This window comes from Perca fluviatilis, chromosome 15 (assembly GCF_010015445.1).
Source record: "Perca fluviatilis chromosome 15, GENO_Pfluv_1.0, whole genome shotgun sequence".
NCBI lineage: Eukaryota > Metazoa > Chordata > Actinopteri > Perciformes > Percidae > Perca > Perca fluviatilis.
Genome location: NC_053126.1, coordinates 11,549,372 through 11,572,505, shown reverse-complemented (window position 1 = coordinate 11,572,505; position 23,134 = coordinate 11,549,372). Strand labels below are relative to the sequence as shown.

At 39.6% G+C, this 23,134-nt stretch overlaps 2 protein-coding genes across 3 annotated transcripts in view; one reads left to right on the top strand and one right to left on the bottom strand.

Moving 5' to 3' along the window:
- Positions 1-14,645, top strand: part of baiap2l1b (BAR/IMD domain containing adaptor protein 2 like 1b) — a 30,373-nt gene extending 15,728 nt beyond the window's left edge. For both annotated transcript variants that reach the window (XM_039824089.1, XM_039824090.1), the window contains exons 7-14: positions 1,273-1,425; positions 1,785-1,940; positions 3,052-3,166; positions 3,932-4,148; positions 7,005-7,067; positions 8,280-8,496; positions 13,525-13,571; positions 13,656-14,645. In XM_039824089.1, the coding sequence (XP_039680023.1) occupies positions 1,273-1,425; positions 1,785-1,940; positions 3,052-3,166; positions 3,932-4,148; positions 7,005-7,067; positions 8,280-8,496; positions 13,525-13,571; positions 13,656-13,728 (1,041 nt within the window). In that variant the 3' untranslated portion in view covers positions 13,729-14,645. The remainder of the gene's footprint in view (positions 1-1,272; positions 1,426-1,784; positions 1,941-3,051; positions 3,167-3,931; positions 4,149-7,004; positions 7,068-8,279; positions 8,497-13,524; positions 13,572-13,655) is intronic.
- A 132-nt stretch (positions 14,646-14,777) lies between these two features.
- Positions 14,778-20,539, bottom strand: bri3 (brain protein I3). Its single transcript, XM_039824091.1, has 3 exons — positions 19,941-20,539; positions 18,735-18,843; positions 14,778-16,190 (listed from the first exon to the last, which is right to left on the bottom strand). The coding sequence occupies exons 1-3, from the start codon at positions 20,092-20,094 to the stop codon at positions 16,058-16,060; spliced, it is 396 nt and encodes a 131-aa protein (XP_039680025.1). The 5' UTR covers positions 20,095-20,539; the 3' UTR covers positions 14,778-16,057.
- Between the last annotated feature and the right edge of the window lie 2,595 nt (positions 20,540-23,134).

Sequence of the window (23,134 nt, the reverse complement as noted above, 5' to 3'; positions counted from 1 at the left end):
TTTTAAAATGCACTTATTAACCCACCTCAGCTTCCCTCAGCGATTTAAAGCTTTATCAGAAGAGGGCGGTTGTAGGAGCTCAATAGAGAAGGTGTGTGTGCCATTCTATCAACAACTGTTAAATTGCGTGCCTATTTCAGGCACTTGGATGAGGATGACGATATGGATCTCACTTTTAGCTTTGATAAGGAATCCGTGACAAAAGTCCACTTACTCTGTTTTTTGTAGGGCGTTCTGACCTTGTTGTGTATTACTCTTTTATAAAGTAGAGATTATATGTGTTATGTGAACAATTGGTAAGAAATCATACAAATGTATTGCATGAGCCAAAATGTAAATCCTGTAAATAATTATATACTGGTAATACTCAAACCAGGGCCCTGGTAATCATCCTACATTAATAATACATTACAATACATATTGATTGCTGCTTTTTTCTGAAACAACTCTTCACTCATATCCACATGTACTAGAGTATTGTCTTTATGCTTGTTCACAAAATGATATCAAATAAACAAGATATAAAAATTTTTTTTTTGAACATTAAGTGATTTAGGAAAGACATTTTCACATACATGCACAAGGACACACACTAGCCTGAAGCTCCTTTTTAAAGGTGCTCTAAGTGATGTGACGCATTTTTTAGCCTACAACATATTTCGTCACATGCAGCAAACATCTCCTCACTATCCGCTAGCTGCCTGTCCCCTGAACACACTGTAAAAAAACGCGGTGTCTGAAGACAGCTCAGGCTCCACAAACGGCAACAAAAACAAACTGCGCCTACCAAAAAAATGTTGTAGCCTAAAAAACGCGTCCCATCACTTAGAGCACCTTTAAGTAGCCTTCAGACATTTCAATAATCTCAGGCTGTCAGTGTAGATAAGACATCCGCTCCCTACAACCGCCCTGTCTCCTTTTCTTCCTGTTGCTCCATCCTTTTACTGAACACTAAATGCAACCTCATCTGTCAATACAGTAAACACTTGTCTAATAACATCTTTCCCCCTGCAAGAGGGAGATTAGGATATTCAGAAAGGAACCCTGCTCCTTTCAGATAATTTGCCCTTGTTGGGTTTGTGTATAGATCGCCAGTGAAAGGGACTAGGTGGCTGCAAACCGTGTGGTCTGGAAGATAAGACCTGATGATCTATTTGAGATGGTAGTTTGTAAGACGGTGGATGACAAGACAAACCAATTGATTTCAATCCATTTAAATTGGCTTGTTATATTATCATTATAATATGGTATTATATGTGTGTTTGTTATCAGTGCCTGGAAACGTTGACAAGCCGTCAGATGGACATGCAGTTGTTCATCGCAGACGGCTGTAAGGAGGCTCTGCTGGAGGAGAAGAGACGCTTCTGTTTCCTGGTGGACAAACACTGCATGTTCTCCTACCAGTTTGCTTCCTTCCATGAGAAGGTACAAGTCACTCCAGCCTTCTCATTATCTTAGAATCTAGCTTTTCCTTGACTAAACACTTGGCTAAGCACTATCTTTATGTTAGACTAAATGTGGGGTTGAAATGACAAAGAGAAATCCAAATAGGTCACCAAGATTTTTAACTTTTTAAGTACGGCAGATTATACCTTACAGAGAAAACCATCAACAAATAAAAAAAATAATAAAAAAAAAATAAAAAACATCAGAACATTTGATTCCTAAACCCACAATCTCAGGACTCTCTATGCATTGTGTTACCATAGTGATGGAAATCTGTTTCTACTGATTACTCATGTTTTCTTTTAATATTTCTTCTTATGTCCTTCCCTGCTGAACAGGCCAGAGACATGCTGACGGCAAAGCTGAACAGCTGGCAGGACCAGTGCAACGACGCCTCCGAAATGCCCGACAGCATAATGTCGATGATTGAGGGGCTGCGCGCACCCATCTCCATCACACCTCTGCCCTCTCCCTCCCCGTCACGGCACAGCATGGTATGACGGGATGGAGAAAGGGACAAATCAAGACGTGATCTTGTGCTACACATGTAGTACTTTATCTCTTTTATGCGGTAGAACACAATCTCAAAATAGATTATTGATAGATTATATGATTTCAGAGCACTTTGCTGGATAGATTTGCAGATTAATGAAGAGAAAAAGTGTTCTTTAAGATGTGGAGTTGAGATAAATGCCTCATGTTATGTAAAGACAGGTATGCTGAAATATATTTTATTTTTATTTTCAAATTTTGATCAAGACTAACGGCATTTATTAAGCATAATGCAGCTTCACATGAATGTATCCCTTATGTTTACAATAATAAGTTCAAATGCCTCTTGATCTGTCACTTTTACTAGATTGTAAACTCAATGCATCTCGCTAAAGAAGCTTTATAGGCTTTATAGGTTAATGTTTAGCTTTTGATGAGGCCACTACTGCTAACATTAAACAGTCAAATATATATAACAGTACTGATGTCACACAAACATCGCCAAGAAATAGGAAGTGAACCATAAAATTGCAGCATCTTTGCATATTTTTGTCATAAAATCTGGTCTGGTATTCTTCAAAGTCCCAATAATGGACAAGCTGCATCTGCCTGAAATAGTAACATAAAAAGTAACTAGTTACATTTTATTTTACAGCAGTGACCTCAACCAAATTGTCTGCATGGGTGGATCACTGTTTGGGGGATGTCCTCTGAATATGTGTCGCGATGTTTTTTCACTAGAAATGAGTGCGTTCTATAGCTCTCTCTCTCTCTCACACACTCTCTCTGTCTTTTTCTCTCGGGTGCGTGATGTCCAGAGGCAATATGCATAACAATGATCCAAACTGATAATTTTGAGAAAAAAGTGACCGTGTGTGTCCACCTGCAGTTGCTTTCGCAAAATCAATAAATTTCACAGAATCTTAATTGATTTGAGGCAGAAAACACTCATTTGTGTTATTAGTTTACATAGCATATTTGTCTATTATAGTGACTTTGATGAAGGTCAGACCACATTTTATGGATGAATAATGCATACATTTAGGTAATTCACTTTCTTTTTCTCTGCACTGTATACACATGCTAACATTATCATTAATGTTCTTGTGGCAGAACATGTCTGCTCCCCCGGCCCCATCTCTGCAGGCTCAGACCAGTCCTCTGGCTAGCATGTTCACCCAGGAGAACAACACTACCAGTGTAACCAGCACTACCAACAACAGCATAGGTATTATGGCATGGAATATGGCATTGGTTTTCATTTGGCACCTCGTTCTGTGCCACTGTGGCTTTGAGCTTTTGCTTTTCAAGAGTAGACTGCAAGAACAATCTGTTCTTTCCTGAAATGTGAATGGCCTTTGTCTTGCCTAGATCAATAGCAACTGCTCCACTTGGGTTGAGTACTTTTGTCTTTGCAGTTTTGCTGCCCTTTCATCGCTACAAAAATATATTCCAGGATGAAATGGTTCAAATAAATGTTTTTTTTGGTTTATGCTCTAGAGTTAGCGATGTAGGTCTGTCTGCTGGTTGGTCCACCTCTTTAGTTCGGATTGAAATATTTCAACAACCATTGAATAGGTCATGAAATCTGCTTCAGATATTCAAGAGGATATATTCAAATGACTTTGGTGATCCTCTGACTTTTCCTGTAGTGCCACCATGAGGTTGATTGTCGTGTAAATTGGTACAGACATTCACAGTCCCCAGAGGATGAATTGTAATCACTTTTGTCCGCTGACTTTTCAGCGAGCGCCATCATCAGGTCAAATTTTACGTTTGTCCAGTACTTTGGTTTATGACCAAATACCTGCAAAACTAATGACATTCCCATCAGCCTCTGCTGTTCTTTGTGTTAATTGCTAATTAGCAAAATGTTGCATTGGCTCATAACATTGTGAGCATGTTAGGATGTTGATGGGACTAAGCTCTGGTCTGTTATTGCATTCTCAACTGTTAGTCTTCATGCTCACCTTTCTTCCTCAATCCCTTCCAGACCACGGGAACAGCGAGGAGAACAATCTTGCCAGGTCTGTGTCTGTCGCCACTGGCCTCAACAATATAGTGAAGAGGCCGCGAATGCGCACCATCTTCCCCCACACCGCCGGCAACAACAGCACACTGCTCAGCTTTGACGAGGGAGACATCATCGCCCTGCTCATCCCTGACGAGAGAGACGGGTGGATGTACGGCGAACTGGAGAAAAACTCAAAGTGAGTCGAATCACACGTGTTCCATATGTTACCAAAGAGTATGATTTACACAACTAATGAAAGGCATGTGCACGTTGTTCTGTACATAAGGTGTGTACACGTGTGATGAACTACATGTATGTGCACACATTCACAACCAATAAATATGTCAGCTACCTTTATATTTTAGGGAATATTAACAAGACATTCCTTTTTTTGTGTGTACATTTACTATAATCACCTACACCTCATCATGGCCTTTATTATCGATTGTTTAAAACATGCTTGTCATGTTTCTCCGTCCTCCTACCAGTCAGGTAATTGACACACGTTGGACTGCCCTGTCCGAACTGGCCAGATGGTCCCTCGCCTGATTGTTATGCTGAACATGTACACGTACGCAAACAGCTCTAGGCTCGCCAAGTGCTGCCTAATCTGGACCACTCACTGATAAGGAAATCAAAGTAAAGTATGGCCTGTGGCTTGGATGTACGATAGCGGATTGGAGTGAGGCAGAGAGAGAAGTTCAGAGTACCACCTGCTCTCCCTCATAGACAGGCATCAACCAAGCCCACTCTACCCAGGTCTTTGATGTCTGACTTTTGATTTGATCTGAAGCCCTTGGAAGTGTTTTTGAATTTAATCATTCATCCGGTTTGATCTGTACCACTATCAATGGAAATTACCTGGCAAGTGTGTATATAACTGATCCAGGGCAGAAAAGGAATCATTTCAGAGTTGCTTTCAAAAGTGAGGCTGCAGCAAAGTTAAACATTGGGCTCGCCGCCTCACCGCTGCAAGCGGAGCGAGCTAGAGTGCCTAAAGGTTTAAAAAGTGTACATGACCATGTTTATAAGATCACAGCATCTGACGAGATGTCCTGCAGGAGGTTTGGCTTTGATGCATTTGGGTCTCTCGCTGGGTTTCTCCTTTTGTCTTCTACCAGCCTTGATGGTGTAGCCCAGCAACTCGCCTGGCAACACCTAGACTGATTCAGATACCCACACACTATTGATGTACTGTGGGATGTATGTCAGCAAGACAGTAAGCGTTAAATTGCACTAGTAATGAATGATACACCACAGCAACATTAGTGACCATGTGTATTATCATGGTCACTTTCCCTACATACATTTGATCCCACTATCTTATCATCCAAACAGGCTTGTTAGTTTTGCTTTCCCGTCCAGAAAGAACCCGTAGTGGAAAGTGAACGTCTCTGGCTACGAGTACTAGTGAGTTGTCCTTGTGCAAGATGTTTTTTAACACCAAGTTGTTTCAGTAAACCTGTTCAGTGGCCAGCATGTGTTCTCAGTAGAAAACCCTTCACTAAATAAATAAAAGCTGTTCTTAATATGTGTAAGATTGAGTGAGGTGTATTTTCCAGTAGGGGTCTTTTTTAATCACAGGTAGACAAACGAAACGTTAATTCTCCTAGACCAGATGTGCAAATATTAACATTTATCCACACAGAGGGCGAGGCTGGCTGGCTACTTACTGATTACGAACAATCTTGGACCATAACAGCACAATGACACACAGTCCTTGGTCTGAACTTGTGATAGAAACAAGCTGTGACTTGTTTTTCTTAAAACACATTTTCATTCTTTTAAATGTGTTTTCAAGCTGAAATAAAACTTCTTCTTTTTTTAAATCAGATCAAGGTGAGACATTGTTGGAGCACCTTCATTTAATGACATCATTTCAGACTGACTTCATCATGTTCTCAATATGGTTTTCACCTCCATCATGAAGTTATTTTGGTGTGTGTGGGCACGAACAAATGGCTGCTTGACTTTCACAGAGGCCACCAGGAACCTCATAGGTCTCTGAAGTCTGACTGAGACACTGACTCATGTATTAAACCAGCGCAAAGGCTCCAAATTGAGATAAGACTTTGACGACAAGACCTTGATTCATTCAAGTCATTGATTTCCTTTGCTTCTTATAAAAGATGGAAGATAATCAGTCCCCAACCAACAGGTTTGAGAGCAGCAGGAAGTGTTAACATCAACCTGTTCAGCCAGGCTTTTGATTAAGAATGGTTTACACATATTATTTACATGATTTTATACAAAATGTTATCCTATTTTATTTTGTTATTTTGTTTTTATTATATATTTTTTTCTCTCATCGGTTTTATTTTTGTATTTTTAATATATTTAATCTAGTGAAAGTCTAGCTTGTGTGTATCTATTTTAAATGTATTTATTAAAGCTTTTAAATCCATGTTATTGTTTTATTATCATCTTTTTATTGTTGTTATGTCTTTGTAATCTATTTTTACTAGTTATTGTATCTAGTTTTACTACTATTACTGTTATTACAGCTTTTACATCTAGGTTGTTACATTTTCATCATTGTTATTGTCTCGCGTGTGGTGGTCTCAACTTGTTGAATTGTTTTTGTCTTTTCTGTTTTTACTGTCTATACGTGTTGTGTCTTATTATCGGCTTGACAGTCATCTGGGAAGCACTTTGAACTGCACTCACCTGTATGAAAGGTGCTATACAAACAAAGTTTGATTGATTTGTTGTTAGGAAGAAATAGATCCATCAAAATAATCCAAAAAAAAGGTCCCCTTTGATGATCTCCGTTTACAAATCGGTGGCATCCATTTATTAGGATGTATTTTCTGTGATGAATTCTAGCTTTTTGCTACCATAGTTCCATAGGCATACCTGTCTGTCTTTCTCTGTCTCTTTAGGTCAAGAGATGGAGGAAGTCATTGAGTCGAGGGCAGAGCTCTTTGCTAATCATTTAAAGAGGCTTTCAAATTTGCTGTGCAGTGAGAGCTGAAAGGTCGGCTGGCAGCAGGATAGACTGAGATGTAATCATCCCTAACTTGGCTCCTATCTCTTTGTCTGTGTCTTGCAGGAGGGGCTGGTTCCCTTCATCTTACTGTCGTGTACTCTCCGAGCCTCTCGTGAATAACAACAGGTAAGGAGACTCCACGTTCCAGACACACACACACACACACACACACACACACACACACACACACACACACACACACACACACACACACACACACACACACACACACACACACACACACACACACACACACACACACACATACACCAGCAGGTTTCATGTGGCAGCCAGCTGTATTGTTGGCAGTGTTTCCTCTAGTTACTCCTGTTCGAGTGATAACCTTTCTAATCCTATAGGGGACTCTCCCATTCCCCAACCTTTGATTCCTGTTGGGCTTAAGTCACATTCTGTTTTCAGTCTCCTCAATCATTTAGCCATGTGAAGCCTTTCTTTCAGACTCTGCACCAATTTAAACAACAACTTAAAACCCATCTGTTTAGTTTAGCATACCCAATATAGCTTTCACCTTATTATTATTTCTGTTTAAAATGTTTACAACACTGTGTGTTGTGTTACATGACGTAACGCAACATGAGGGAGGAAACATTAATAGAAACCAGTGATTCATAGTATATTTTGCTCATATAATTATTGTGTAACCAACAAATCTGTGTAATTGGAATGAATCTAAAATTGGACTTTTCACACAAGCTGAGAGAGAGAGAGAGAGAGAGAGAGAGAGAGAGAGAGAGAGAGAGAGAGAGAGAGAGAAGAGAAAGAGAGAGAGAGAGAGAGAGAGAGAGAGAGAGAGAGAGAGAGAGAGAGAGAGAGAGAGAGAGAGAGAGAGAGAAAATGAATGTTCAGAAAGTCGACTCCAACCGTTTCTTCAAAGAGACTAATCCCTGTCGGTTTAATTTATTAGATCTTAATGTGCTGCACCTCCTACAGAGAGACTGGCAGCCAACTGCTACAGGAAGTTGAAACTATAACCAGCGCTGGGGGACACAACAACACACAGATTCCTTCTTTCTTTTGTGCTTGAGGAGTTTTCCCCAATAACCTTAATTTTAACATCATGCCTGTAAATCTAACATCAACTTTAGGATTAACCATTCTATTAGTAACCCTAAACTAAAAGATACAGCACTCGAAGATAGGAATACAGGAGCACACACACATGCCAGGAGACTTATCTAAATAAGTTTAATTAAGTGGCCTTATTCTTCCCCTCTTCTACTGGTCTTTCATCCTTTGTGCTCTACTTTTGTCTTTTTGTTTCTACCCTGTTCCATCACCTCTCACCCCACCCCTCCTCTTCCTCTTGCTCCTCTGCAGTGTGTCCAATGCCCCGTACCGCAGTAAAAGCGTGGTCAACCTCCACCATCAGGACACGGAGACAGACGATGCGACCATGGTGCTCCCCCCAGCGGACTACTGTGACGTCCCGCAGCGCAACGCCATCAAGAACAACCCCAGCGTCGTCCCCACAAACAACCACCACAACCACTCCCCCACGCCCTCTGCAGTCTCCTCCTCCTCGTCTGATCACACGGTCAGTCCGTGGGCTTGGGTTACGTGCATTTATCGCACATCTCTCCAGTTTTAGCAAAAGTTAAAGCCATGTGTAAAATGTTCCATTAAGCTTAGTGCCTTTTAAAAAAAAAAAAATATTGTTGAAGTAATCAGCCCAGAACACTTTGACCTACTGTCGTCTGTCAGACCTCTCTGCCGTAGTGTCGTGATAGAACTGGCTATGTGTGGCTATATTTCACCTGATACCTACTGTATCCTCAGCTATGCAGCCTTATCTTGGCTGCTGACTGTGTGTGTGTGTGTGTGTGTGTGTGTGTGTGTGTGTGTGTGTGTGTGTGTGTGTGTGTGTGTCTGTCAGATGAGCTTTTTATGTCTTGGAAACGTGACTGCACTTTGATACACTCTGTGTCAGCTGATGTACACATTAAGACTTTAATACTGAGTTTGCTGTAGGTAAAGCTTCTATGGCGTGGATATCTCATGAACAAATGCATGTGAGCACATATTAACAAGTGGTTATTCTAGGTATTTTTAATACTGATTTAAGCCTTTTTTTCCAATAAGAAATCTAAATACTAAATGTCAACTTATCAAAGAAATATCAACTATCAAAGAAGCATACAAAATCAGGGATTTTCCTGGCTCAATATGAGGCAAACGTGGTACATAATGTTGGAGAATGGCACATTTATTGTATATAAAGACCGAAAAGGTGTTGCTTACCTTTTTATTATATGTGCACCAACTGCAAAAGGCGCCTTTACTAAGCAGCTCCCTTGTATTACAACCTTCAATCAGGTGGATTGGAAACTTTAAATTGCCCATAGGTGTTAATGCGTGTAGAAACATGTTTGTCTGTGTGTGTTGGCCCAGTGATGGCAACCTACAATGGCAACCAGGGCATTTTGGGTCCTTTCCAGTCCCCCATGACCCTAAACAGAATATTTAGTAATAGGAACTAGAATGATGGACTTTTAACTTTACACAGACTTTCCACTTTTTGGTGGTGGGGGGGTGAGAGAGAGAAATGTTTTATAAAGGCTACTGCCAGATTTACTCCAGGAAACTTGTCTTGTTTTCCAAAATTGCAGTCCATTTGCTGGACTCGGTTCATCCTCACATGGTAGTAGGGGATGAAGACAGAGGCTGATTAGGACACAGCTGTAAAGAAGATTGCCTTTGTTTTAATAATGCCTGGTGTGCTGATAATGAGTCTCCTGGAGTTTCTTTTCCAGTAAGCGGCAGTGACATTAGGATAGAGACGAGAACCGAGAACAGAAAAGTTTTCTAAATCTCAGCATTAGATGTTTTTGAATGTCCATTCTCACAAATGGTAACATAGAATACGTCTTATCATATTATTATTATTATTATTATTATTATTATTATTATTATTATTATTATTATTATTATTATTATTATTATTATTATTTCAGCCACCTCCCCTACGAACTTGGCTACAGTCATTACTTTACGGATGTTCTCCCGTTTGCATAGCATGCAAAGTGTCAACCAAGTTGCGGTTTTTCTTTATGAAAGCTTTTGTAGTTTGCCTGTTTTGGAAATATGTAAATGTGTTGTGGCTCTTCAGGGTCACATACGGCGCAATCAAATACTGTACACACACTTTGCACTACATTACACAACATTGCTTTTCTAGTCTACCTCTAGACTTCTGATCAGGTAAATATAATACACTTTATAAAATGTGTTTATTGCACCTTTCCAACATTAGTATACACATGGAGGGCCTAGACAGACACTGACAACAGAATCTATATATATATATATATATTCATTCTGGTAGGCTGTGATGTTTGACCCAGATAGAGGTTCAATTGGGCAAGCGGTGATACTTTTCTCTTTCTTGCCTCAACAGTATTCATTATTAACCGCTCATTTGGTCCACAGCCAATTTATGTTCAGCACTTACGCTGACAAACATTAAACAAAACATTGGCTGTGTCTGAAATCACTCCCTAATGTACTCATTTACAACCTATAAAATAGACTCTTTATTATAATATATATATTAATTGAGATTTCTTACATTTATGATTCATTGCCATTTTGTAGCAACATTCACGTATATTTTTTTCGTTCAATTGAGTTCCAACCTCCTAGTGCACTAAGTAGTAAATAGGGAGGGATGTAGGACACAGGAAAATGTACTGCAACAGAAAAGAAGAAAGTGTGTGTGTGTGTGTGTGTGCGTGTGTGGACTGGGCACTATGGTGGAATTCCACTCTGAGTGAACCTGATACCCAGCTCTATCTTCATTCTTTCACTTTCTCAAGTAATTTGTCTGTTTATCTCTCCATCTTTAACGCATGCCTCTCCATTCCTCTATTTCCAGAGAAAATACTGTAAGGGTCAATTCCATTGAAGTGTATCCTCCATTCATCGTTAGTGACTCAGAAAACCCTGCTTTCAAAACCGAGATCTCATAATAGACTTGGGTGTTGGGAACAGTTTTGTAAATCAGTTAGTGTAATACATGTAATCTGATTTATGTTCAGCTCAGTGTATGAGTGGGTGGCTGAGGCTGTGTGTTGGTGTGTGCACATGTTTGTGCATGCGCTGTTGGGTTAGTTAGGGACTGCAACATTCACGAACATTATTGTCAGTATGATGAGCGTGCTTCTCAGGTGATAAACTGAATTGATGTGGCCAATTGGTAAAGCGTGTGTTTCCTCTGGAGAGAAACCGAGATAGAGATTGAGATCTACAGTTAAGATCTACAGATCTAAAGTTAAAGATGGGTTTGACCTTCAAGCGGAGTATCCATGAAAAGCAAAGTAAGAATGTTGTTGATACTCAAAGTTTAACCGAGCAGAACAGACAGTGGGGAAGACATTCTTGGTTCCCTGGCTGAGCTGTGAATTAGCATGTTCACCCTACAAGTGTATTTTAACCCTTGTGTTGTCCTTGGGTCAAATTTGACCCTTTTCCAACGTTTTTTTATATCAGAAATATGGGTTTCTTTCCACCAAATTGCCCAAAAATAACACGGATGCATCGATGTATGTCGCAGGTAAAGTTAATGATTACTTTCATTGCATTTTGGGTGTTTTATTCAATTTTGTAGCACTTGAAAAAAACATTTTTAAACTGTTTCAAAACAGTGTCCTGACTAAACTTTGACAGATACCTGTCTGTGATCCACTCAACGTCCTCTGTTCTTAACTTTTAGTCAAAATAATTCATAATTTCTGGTATAATGTTATATAAATTACGTGTTTTGACCATGAATGAAAAAAAGTGTTGAAGAAATCGATTAAAAAAAGCGCCAGAAGCGTGGACAAAATGCGACTAAAAAAAAGTTCATTTTCAATTTTGACCCGGAAGGACAACAACTTTATGGTCGACTGGAAGACAACACGAGTTAAACTGCAGTCATTATTCGACGAAAGTAGAGAGACACACTTTGAATTTTATTTGGAGATTAGAGTAGTTGACATGAATAAAGAAGCATGTCCTTTACCAGCCACCATTGTTGCTACGTGATTTGTAATCCAAACATCTGTAAGAGGGGGACAGATGTGAAACTCTTTGTGGCATGTGGGGAATAAGTGGTCACAGTGAGAGGGACAGTGCCAAGACTGAAACACTGGCCAGAGACAACAGTCACTCCAGCGCTGTAAATTATATATATATATATATATATATATATATATATATGAGAGAGAGAGCTAGGTCACTCTATCCACTTCTGACCTCTTGTGGAATATCTGCAGTACTGCAGGTTGATAACTGGAAGACAGGGCCAGCTGCCAGGAAGATCAACAATTTATCTTCAGCACTTACGCTGACAAACATTAAACAAAGCATTGGCTGTAGAAAACAAGGGGAATCCAAGGCACTCTTCTTCAAAAATTATTTAAAAAGCCTTTATTTTACTGGCTATTTCATAATAGAAAATGTAAAAGACAGGGAGAAGCAAAGAGCACCTTCAAACATCTGACCGAACTTCATGAGCACTCTGGATGTTTTTTGTCTTTCAAAACATTGTCTGTATCCGAAATCACTCCCTAATTTACTCATTTACTGCCTATAAAATAGACTATATTATACTCTATATTGGAGTAAATTGAGATTTCTGACAATTATGATTCATTGCCATTTTGTAGCAGCATTCACATATTTGTTTTTTTCAACCTCAAATAAAACTGGACACTAAATGTAGTCCACTAAGTAGTAAATGGGGAGGGATGTAGGACACAACCTGTTTACATTAATAGAAAAATACAGAAAATATATTCTAACTGCAACAGAAAAGAAGAAACTATGTACTCTGTTGATTTGTGTGTGTGTGTGTGTGTGTGTGTGTGTGTGTGTGTGTGTGTGTGTGTGTGTGTGTGTGTGTGTGTGTGTGTGTGTGTGTGTGTGTGTGTGTGTGTGTGTGTGTGTGTGTGTGTGTGTGTGTGTGTGTGTGTGTGTGTGTGTGTGTGTGAGAGAGAGAGATTGTTAGAATTCCTCATGGGGGCAACAGAAATTACCCACTATAAATAGCATTAAATAATGGCTAGCGTCTTGAACAAAATCCTAATCTTGGATGTTGAACCCTGCCCTACACCTTGTGTCTGTGTTCAACTTCAGTGGAACTGACTTTGGCCTGTCATAAGAAAACTTTATGCAGATGATTATGAAACAGACTTGAATTTCCAGAAGGTCCAGATTCTACACAGATTCCTTTCCCACGCTTTTGCTCACCCATCTATTTATCCAGTGTGTCCTATTCAACTTCAGTCACACTAAGGTGTGTGTGTGTGTGTGTGTGTGTGTGTGTGTGTGTGTGTGTGTGTGTGTGTGTGTGTGTGTGTGTGTGTGTGTGTGTGTGTGTGTGTGTGTGTGTGTGTGTGTGTGTGTGTGTGTGTGTGTGTGTGCTCTTGATGTATACTGTACATCAAACACAGCAGAAACGTATATGATTGAGGTATTCATATTGCAAATGTGTGTTATTTATTTTTTTTTATTTTTTTTACTGTGTTACAATGAGTGTTGGCTGTGTGACTCAGATAATGGTGAATCTGTGTTTTCTCCACAGACAGTACAGCCTAATGGCATCTCACGACCTACGCCAGCTTACCTCGCGTAAGTCACATAAGCACACGAATGAGATGATCTGCCTTTCTCTCAGACATGCACTCATCACTTATTCTGCTGCGTTTTTTACAGAGGAGGAAACCCATTCGCCACAGTCAGGCTACGTCCAACCGTCACCAACGACCGCTCCGCACCGGCCGTCTAATCAGTCCACATTTCCACACACCCTCCACTCCCACATCTTGACAACATTTCTGTGTCATCTACCCTGTGCGTGTAGCTCTGCCCTACCTTTACTGTCCAGCAGCTTTTCATCTTCTGGATGGAACCAGACAGAACTTGGCCATCACTGAGAAGAAAAATAAATGCCATTTGAATCTGGGATCCCCTTACTGCTGCAAACTCTCACCTGGAAGTATTTTGGGACCGTTTTATTTTACAGAACAGATGCTCATATATTTAAGATATACATATTTTCTATGTCTATTTTCGTCCCTCTGTGGTGGTGATGTTTAAAGGACCACATTCTTACCTGCACTTGAGAAATGGATGACTAAAAATTGTCAAGAAAATACTGCAATGTATGTATGCTGTTGATGTTGCTTGTTCATCGTCAAAATGACTGTTGCCATAGGACAGTAGAAGAATGTACTTAGAGGACCTCTGCATTTCACCTTTGGGTCCTAATAAAAATGCTGCATCTCAGTGTCGATACTAAAATGATGTTGACTATTCTAAGGAGAGAAACATTCAAACACTTAAAGACATGCATCCAAAAAGAGCACACAAGTGATCTTCAAGTCTCTCTTGTATATACATTTGTACAACAGATGCTATAAATATTGTCCTTTGCCATCTAACTAAACTTTTTGTAGAGCAAGACTATCATGCAGACAGGACTTTTGCCTTAATGACACATGCAACTACTGTAAAAATATAATTTAACTGTTGTAAACTTTACATTGTGGACATTCGCCTCATCTTCACATTGACAGTGCAGTAATTTCTGCTTTAATCATTACACATGGCATTTTAAGACTACAGTGTGTGTACACTTGTTTTTGGCCCACATTACAACATTACTAGAATTTGCTGTATGAAAAATAAAGATTTATTTCTTCAGTTTGCTGTTTAGTTTATCTTGCTCAAGTAATGGACACAAGGTGTCTGAGTATTCTTATTATATATTCCTTTGTTTAAATGTATTTAATGTTCATCTGTTTATAAAAGAAAAATCCAATCAAGTAGTCAAAACCATAAGTAGCATTCATTTTTAATTACAGTAACTCATATAAAAAGTAAGAACCTCAATCATAAGAGCGTGCGTAGTGTGTTTTCAAAAGCAAGAAGATATATATATATATATTTTGAATCACTCCCACCCAGTTCTATCTCTTTTTCTTCTGCCATGGACAGTTATACAACAGCTTGCTGCGATGGAAGACGTAGACACAAAGATACTGCAGATGCAGGAACGTAGACATTCTCGGTTGATTGTCTGGTTTGGGAGGAATGGGGCAGGGTGACTTGTCACAGAGTACTAAGATAAAAATCCAGAGATTATACACATAATTGAAAGATTTCTTCAGCTTTTACTCTCAGCATGCTTCCCCAAAGTGAAACTCCGCAGATTAAAAGGAGTCTGCGCTTTGACATAAGAGTCCTCTTGAAGTAGAAGATGTCCGAACAGTGATTGAGGTTGTAAAGTCAAGGGCGTTTTCAGATTGTATGTACCTGAGGTCTGCATTGGCCCTGGAAAAGCACAACCCAGCAGAATAATCACCAAACAAACTGTCAGTGCAAATATGGCCCCAAGAAATAATATCAACAAAAATAGACAAAATGGTGCAGGCTTTCTGCCTGAGACAAGTCCATTGTTTCAGCCGGGACAGTTCACATCCAAGGATCTTTACACGTCTTTTTCTTTGTTAAAGATGTTTCGGTTATTCCCTGTGACACACTGAGCCAAAAACAAAACATTTCAAATAAAAAGTTTACATTTCCGGAAAAGGCTATTACGTCAGTGATCTACATGGATGCTGTGTAGAGTACAATATTAATAAGCACAAAAAGATGTATGCAGTGTGCCAGCAAAGACAAAAAGAAAGAAAAACCCGAGCATGTGTCTCAGTTAATTCTGGCTTGAAAAAACATAAAGGAATCTGCTCAGATCATTAGATAACTGAGCTAAATCTACAGGAGAAATCATGACTGATGGAATCTCTGATGATCACTCAGCATGTAGTGAAGGCACTGACGACAGCTGGACACTTGCATATGCTAGAATATATCCTCAACTAGCAGACGCAAACACACGTGCCTCTAATAAAACATCATAAATTGTGGTAATATCATCTTGATCATTTGCTGTATATAACATAATGGCAACAGCAATGTGCAATATTAATAAAAGACAACAAAATAAAAGACAAAAATGCTAGATTGTGTGTGTGTGTGTGTGTGTGTGTGTGTGTGTGTGTGTGTTTGCGGCGCAAGGGAGCATGAGTAGGTGCATGAGCTGTGGTTTGGTCCCTCTAGCCAAAAGTGGCGCCACAGTTGGGACACCTTCTCTGACGCAGTGCGAAGCAGAAGAGGAGACCCAGGGGGAAGAAGAAGATGGCACACATGATCCCCAGGCAAGTGAAGTCATCCTCCAGGACACCAACTCTGCAACACACACACACACACACACACACACACACACACACACACACACACACACACACACACACACACACACACACACACACACACACACACACACACACACACACACACACACACACACACACACACACACACACACACACACACACACACACACACACACACACACACACAGCATTAGTAAGGAACACTATGAAGAAATACTAATGCAGAATTTTAATCACACAAAAACCTGTTCTCTGAATGGATAACTGAACAGGCCTACTGGGTACAAGCTCAGGGCCCCTGGATCCCAACTTATCCCAACAACCACAAAGAGATGCAAAATACCACAAAAAGACACAAAACAACCACAGAGACCCCCAAAAACACACACAAAAAAGATACAAATTAATGCAAAACAATGACAAATAGACACAAAACAACCAGAGAAACAAAACTAACACAAGGAGACACACACAAAAAAACACAAAGAGATACAAAACAACAACAAAGACATGCAACCGCCGCAGACACATTTGTAGTCGTTCTGTGTATCTTTCAGTCTGGGTGTCTTGCTCCTCTGCAGGAGGGATGGAGGACCTTTTACATGTCTTTGTCCATGGCTGTAGGGGCAAAAATGTGCTTTTTACCATTTTCTTCTTCCCCCCATAAAGCTGTATCAGATGTAAAGGTTGCTAAGCATTTGTCTTACAGTACGTCTTGCAAAAAAGTTCAAATAAAAAAAAAGGAAAGCAGTTTTTGCCTTGTGTGACACGAAAAAACAACAATAACAAATGATCATCAGAATATCAAGCAACTTGTTTTGAAAGGGAAGCCATAAAGGCCTTAGAGCAGCTTTAATCCAGAGTCACGATGAACAAAGTGCTAACCACAGTCTCATGACTGCACCACGCCAACCAAAGCGCCCAGTAAATCTGCTGGAGGCCCCGAGAAGGAATTAACAAATGCAATGTATCAAACTAGACCCTAAACTCATGGGAAATAAAAAGCTGCTTTTGGAAAGCGCTTACTGTTAATGCTATGAAAGAGTGTCAGATATGGGTTTTTGACTTTTGGGGTGTAGATTAAATAGAAATAATCTTGATAAATAGGCCTTAATTACACAGATAATATTAGATTCTGCTGCAGTGATGACCTGGGTTCAACCTAATTGAAATTATTATAGCTCCTAAAACAAGGCATGTTTACATAAGTTGACAGTGTTTGGTCTACCATGACACCACACTATGTGCTGCTGTGCCATTTCGTAAGTATTTGCACAACGCATTTGTACACTGGTACTGTGGCTTTCACCGACCGAGGAAACATGATGAGGAGGCCATGATGCAAATGCCGACTAAAACTGTACTAGCCACACTTGTGAATGTTTTACATACTGTGGACACGCTAGGGCTGGGTATCGGTACTCCATACCTTTAAGGTATTGACCAAAACAACACATTATGAAGTAGTATCAAAACTCCAGTCAAACGATACCTGCATTTGATCCATTTTTCACCCAGATCTAGAAAAACCCTATTTGTATGGTTTTGCTAACAGCCAATCACCACAAGCGTTCTTCAACTTAATGTGAGGTGCGATTGGTCCACTACCACAGCAACTGCAACCCATACAGTCTTTGGTGTGGTGAAGTTGAGCGCAGTGTATTTGACAGAGTTGTACAGTTTTTTTTTTTTTTTTTTGATTATTTTGATAATTTGAACAATTTTAAAAATGTTATAAAAATTATTTTGGATGTGGAGGAGCGGTGGTGGCATTTAACGCAACTGAATGCTTCCATTCACATGAGTATCGAATGGAATAGAAAACAAAAAGGTATCAAATGAAGTACTGGTATTGGTAAGTACTGGTATTGGTATCGGTATCACTTTAAGGGTACTGGTATTGGTACTGGTATCGTACTGGTATCGTCATTTTAAAAAAAATACCCAGACCTAAGGCATACGCAACACACTGGTGTGTATAGTTTACTTGAACTTTCAGTTCAAGTAAAACTGAACAGAAGTGCACTTGCAGGGTATTCATTCACATGACAATAAACAATCCTGCTATGAAATAAAAAGCTACACAACCAACTTCCTTACGTCCTTGGAATAGATATACAGTATATATTTTTATTGAAACGCAACCAGTGGATGTGAGGACATCTGATTTCCATTTGCTGTTCTTGTAAACTGTGTTCTGTAGCCACCTTGACCTGGGCCTGATCCCAGTCACTTGTTTGAGGCTGAAATCACATGACTGACAGGATGTTGACTCAGGCACAGTGAAACCAATGTAAAATCATCTTTCAGAACTGAAAGTCACATCCGTTTGACAACGGTCACAGCGCTGCCTGGAAGGGGACGTTGGGGGTTTAAAACACCATTGAGTGTCCATTATGTACCTTTATATACAATCTAATACATACATATATATATATATATACATTATATATATATATATATATATATATATATATATATATACACACACACACACACATATATATATATATATATATATATGTATGTGTGTGTGTGTGTGTGTGTGCATTCTCACCTGCAGGCAGGGCAGCCTCCCACCACCACTACAGACGGTTGTATGATGGTGTAAGTCCCGGTGTAGGGCTGCTGGGCTATGGCAGGGCCCATTTGGGCTGATGGGTATCCTATGGTTGACAGAAGGAAACGACATACATGTTATTGTGGACATAAATAACCACATCATTTTTTTTTTAAATAATTAAACAAATTACCATATAATGTAATTATATAATAATGTTTTGATTTGTGTGACTGTGTTGTGAGTGCGTTTGTAGGAGAGTTGGGGATTCAGGGCTTTATTTCACAGACACTCTCAGGCCATACTGAATTTTTTTTTTTTTTAATTTTTACCACCGGTGTTCAAAGGCAGTGATATTTGTGTGACACAGTAAACTTTGATACCATAACCATGCTTGTTTACAACACATTTTGTCTGATAAGGGACAACTCTCTGGGAGAGAGATTACAACGCTTAACAGAACACAGTACGGCTGTACATATACTGTACCTACACTGTTTCATAATAATAATCGTCCCTTTCAGATGCAGCAACAGGCTACTTTAATCTACCCACAAGACCAAGAACCGGGGGGGTTAAGCAAACAGGAAATGACAACAACTACATGAAATGAGACTAAATTTTAGGACTTCCTTGTCATTGCAGCTCAACCAGTCAGGTGATGACTGGCTCCTTTACATGAAGCAGATAGTACTGTGGTCTGGGACTACAATAGCACAACCTGTGTGCTCCCTGCACTGTGCCAAAACTTCATCGACATATTTAATATTCTGTTGCTTCCTATAAAACACTGACAAGATTATGTGTTAACGCTGTAAGCCATCCGACTATAAAGTGTAGTGGTTATCGTTTATTGAGCACTCGTAGTACACTCCCTTTAAAAAGGCGCATATTTTCTAATGTATTGTCAGTATTAAACACCTGACATACTGCGCAAGCGCAACATTGGAGCAACTAATGAAGGAAACTTATTAGGCCTACTCTTTCACGGCATTTGTAACTTAAAGTCACAGACTCGGTGGTTCGACGTGATGTACCCCCCACCCCCTTGAGACAAAAAGACGCTCCCAGACTCCGAGCCACAACAAAGCCAATTTCCTTTAAACGAAGACGGAAGTGGGCAGCAGTGAGTCCTCACCGTGCTTTACTTTTTTGGCAAATGTGGACAGTGTACGTGTACAACGTGAACGGGGCTATACTTGCCTTGTCCATCGGGGTACTGGTAGGGCGGCGGGGCCGGCGGGGGGATGGCCCCATAGCCCTGCTGCTGCTGCTGCTGCGGGCCGTACTCATAAGCCCCTGGGACAGCGTTGTACGCGGGAGGTCTGTCCTGAAGAAGAGGTTTGTTGTCCACCATCTCACCCGACTCGATGCGTCCTCAAGTTGTCTCGTTCTCTGCTCTTAACTTAAATCGTCAGCAACAAAAAAGGGTCAAAACCGTACTCCGGTTATTTGGCTTCTTTTGTCCGAAAATCTGTGCGACGTTGGTTGACACGCAGTGGCGACAAAAACAAAGAAAAGACGCTGCGCAAAAAATGAAACTTCGTCCCTCTCCATGCGCCAACTTTGTACCTGGTGGCGCAACAACCCCAAATATTTACCAAATGTCCACTTAAAAGACAGGAATGGTCTGAGTCGGTCTGGTAATGGTTAACTTAACTCCATGTCGCTCCTTGCAGTTGGTCCTTTGGCACCAATACATCAGTAATCTGTCATCCCAGCGCCTCGTAACTCAGTTGAACTCAGTAATGCTTTTCCTTTCAGTCTGGATTGTCACAAGAGAAGAATCATGTGATGGGCTGCTGTAGCGCCTCTGCGCACTGAAAGGCTTCTTAAAGCGACAGTTCATGAAAATAAAAGGCTCAGTGCTGCATGCAGTGCACTGCAGAGCCAGCACACCATTGCCTCCCAGTGCCCACTGGTTTTAATCATAGGCCTACACATACAATGTATTAGGTTAGAGGTGAGACGCCATGTGTGGAGGGCATCGATTGTTGACGCTGTGACTTACATAAACGTCCTCATTACGAGTGGGCTACCGTTAATGTTGCATATCACGTTGTTGGTTTGGAGAGGATACGAGCGAGTTAATACAACGTCTATATATATATATATATATATATATATATATATATATATATATATATATATGATACTATTTCCTCTGTTTTATTCAGGGGGCCTTCATCAACAGTTTGTGGAGTCCTGTAGATCACAACACAACAAGACTATGGTGACCTGAAAACTTAACTGATATAAAATATGTTAAGCTTTGCTAAAGCTTGAAGACTCCCAATGGATGATGTGGGGAAAGAAACTGGTACTGGAACATTTTGAGCTACTTGTACAAATTTCTGTTTTATATACAAGGGAAAGGGAAATATTATAGTAATATTATACTTTACTACTCTATATTTTATTTTTACAGATATTCATATATTTTAGATTAATACTTTACATAAATGAACTAATGACACACTTTTACAATGCATTGTTATATTTTAAACTCTTGCACATGTAGCATTGTAGGGTTGGGGCCTCTTGTCATATTTTAGATGTCTATGACATGTCTATATGTTAGCAGTTAAACCAAAGAGACACAATGCCCTCTAAACTCATCAGTCATCATCATGATATCACATGCTGAGGTAAGGTGATGGCTGCCGACTGTTGCCCCTGTCCAAGGTGCTGAACCTGGGACCCCCGAGGATGAGGTAGCTGTCTGGGGCACTCGTTGTTCACACTGAAAGGCAGCCTCATGGCATTTACTTTACCAAGTATTCAGATACTGTATTTAAATAAAAGTACTAATACTCACTGTGAAAATACTCCACTACAAGTAAAGGTCCTGCATTCAACACCAAAAGTATTATCAGCTAAATTACCTTAAAGTATTAAAATCAGAATCAGCTTTATTGACCACGTAAGTGTGTATACAAACAAGGAATTTGACTCCAGTTTTTGTCACTCTCAATGTACTTGCACAGAAATGGACAGCTAAAAACAAGGACAACAAAGCTGAATAAGGTAAACATGAACATTGATACTATGTAACATATATCAAAAGGTATCTATATAAAACTCTCAACAACACAATACAACTTTTGTAGACAATAAGACAGTGGTGCAGAGTGCAAAGGGTGCTGGAATCAATATAGGATTATTGTAATTAATGTTGTGTTAATACTCATAAGTGTTTAGTGTGTAGTGTCCAAATATTTGGACAAATTGTATTTTGATGCTTTGGCAACATTGTTATTGACACTTTTATGCCATTAAATCCCCTTTGGACCTCATTAAAAATTGAATTATTAAAGGTGCCGTAGGTAGGATTGCAAAGATTTACATGTTAAATGCAATTTATTAAAAGTAAAAGTACTCATTCTGCATTAAATGTTCCCTGTCAGTGTTTTACTTTTATATGATGTTTAGGGTTATTATTATTACTGCTGCATTAATGTGTATGTTGCATTTTACTGCTGCTGATGTTTAAGGTTGTGCTAATTTTAAATCATGTTTATAGGCCTACTGTTTGATAGTTTAAATTACAGCAATGCATTATATTCTACAAGCTCGTCATATGTTTGTCCTTTGAGAACCACGTATCTCTAAAAAGTCACTTTTGTGATGATGCATTTTCATGATCCAAGATGTTTTAAAGTGCTCATATTATGCTCATTTTCAGGTTCATAATTGTATTTAGTATTCAGAGGTTGTACCAGAATAGGTTTATGTGGTTTAATTTTCAGAAAATACCATATATTTGTTTTACTGCACATTGCTGCAGCTCCTCTTTTCACCCTGTTTTTAGCTCTCTGTTTTAGCTACCGAGTGAGGCATCACACTTCTGTACCATCTTTGTTGGGAGTCGCACATGAGCAGTAAGTACTGCTAGCTAGTCAGTAGCAGAGTATGAGGGAGTGCCACGCTAGCAGCTAGGCGAGCATTATAACGTGTGTTACAAAGTGACGCACGTTCGTCACGGAAGTAAAGGCTGGACTACAATAGAGCTGTTTGGAGCAGTTTGTGTTTTCTCTGGAAGATGGTAAGTCCCTTTGGGGTGGGCTTTGGGCTTTTTCACTTTGTAAACCTATAACGTGCACAAAAAGATACATAACACAATAAAGGAAAGGGGAAAAGCCAAAAAGCACAATATGAGCACTTTAAATTGTTTATTTAACTTAAGAAGTAGACGATTTTCCCCCCAAACTTCATTCTTCAGTTTATTAGAAAATTCAAAATCACCAAATTTGGAGATTCATGGTTTTCACTGGAAAGGAAGGGGATAAAAAATGTGATCTGAAAAGTAAAGCTGACAGGTAAACGTGGAGCAAAAAGTACAATATTTACCTCTGGAAGTAATGGAGTAGAAGTATAAAGTTGCGTAGAATAGAAAT

What these genes read in the sequence shown, in the direction of transcription:
- bri3 (XM_039824091.1), bottom strand. Translation starts at nt 20,094, where the DNA reads ATGGTGGACAACAAACCTCTTCTTCAGGACAGACCTCCCGCGTACAAC. An exon ending in CCAGTACCCCGATGGACAAG is followed by an intron (nt 18,844 to 19,940) that starts GCAAGTATAGCC and finishes TGTCAACCATAG; the next exon opens with GATACCCATCAGCCCAAATG. An exon ending in GGAGGCTGCCCTGCCTGCAG is followed by an intron (nt 16,191 to 18,734) that starts GTGAGAATGCAC and finishes TGTGTGTTGCAG; the next exon opens with AGTTGGTGTCCTGGAGGATG.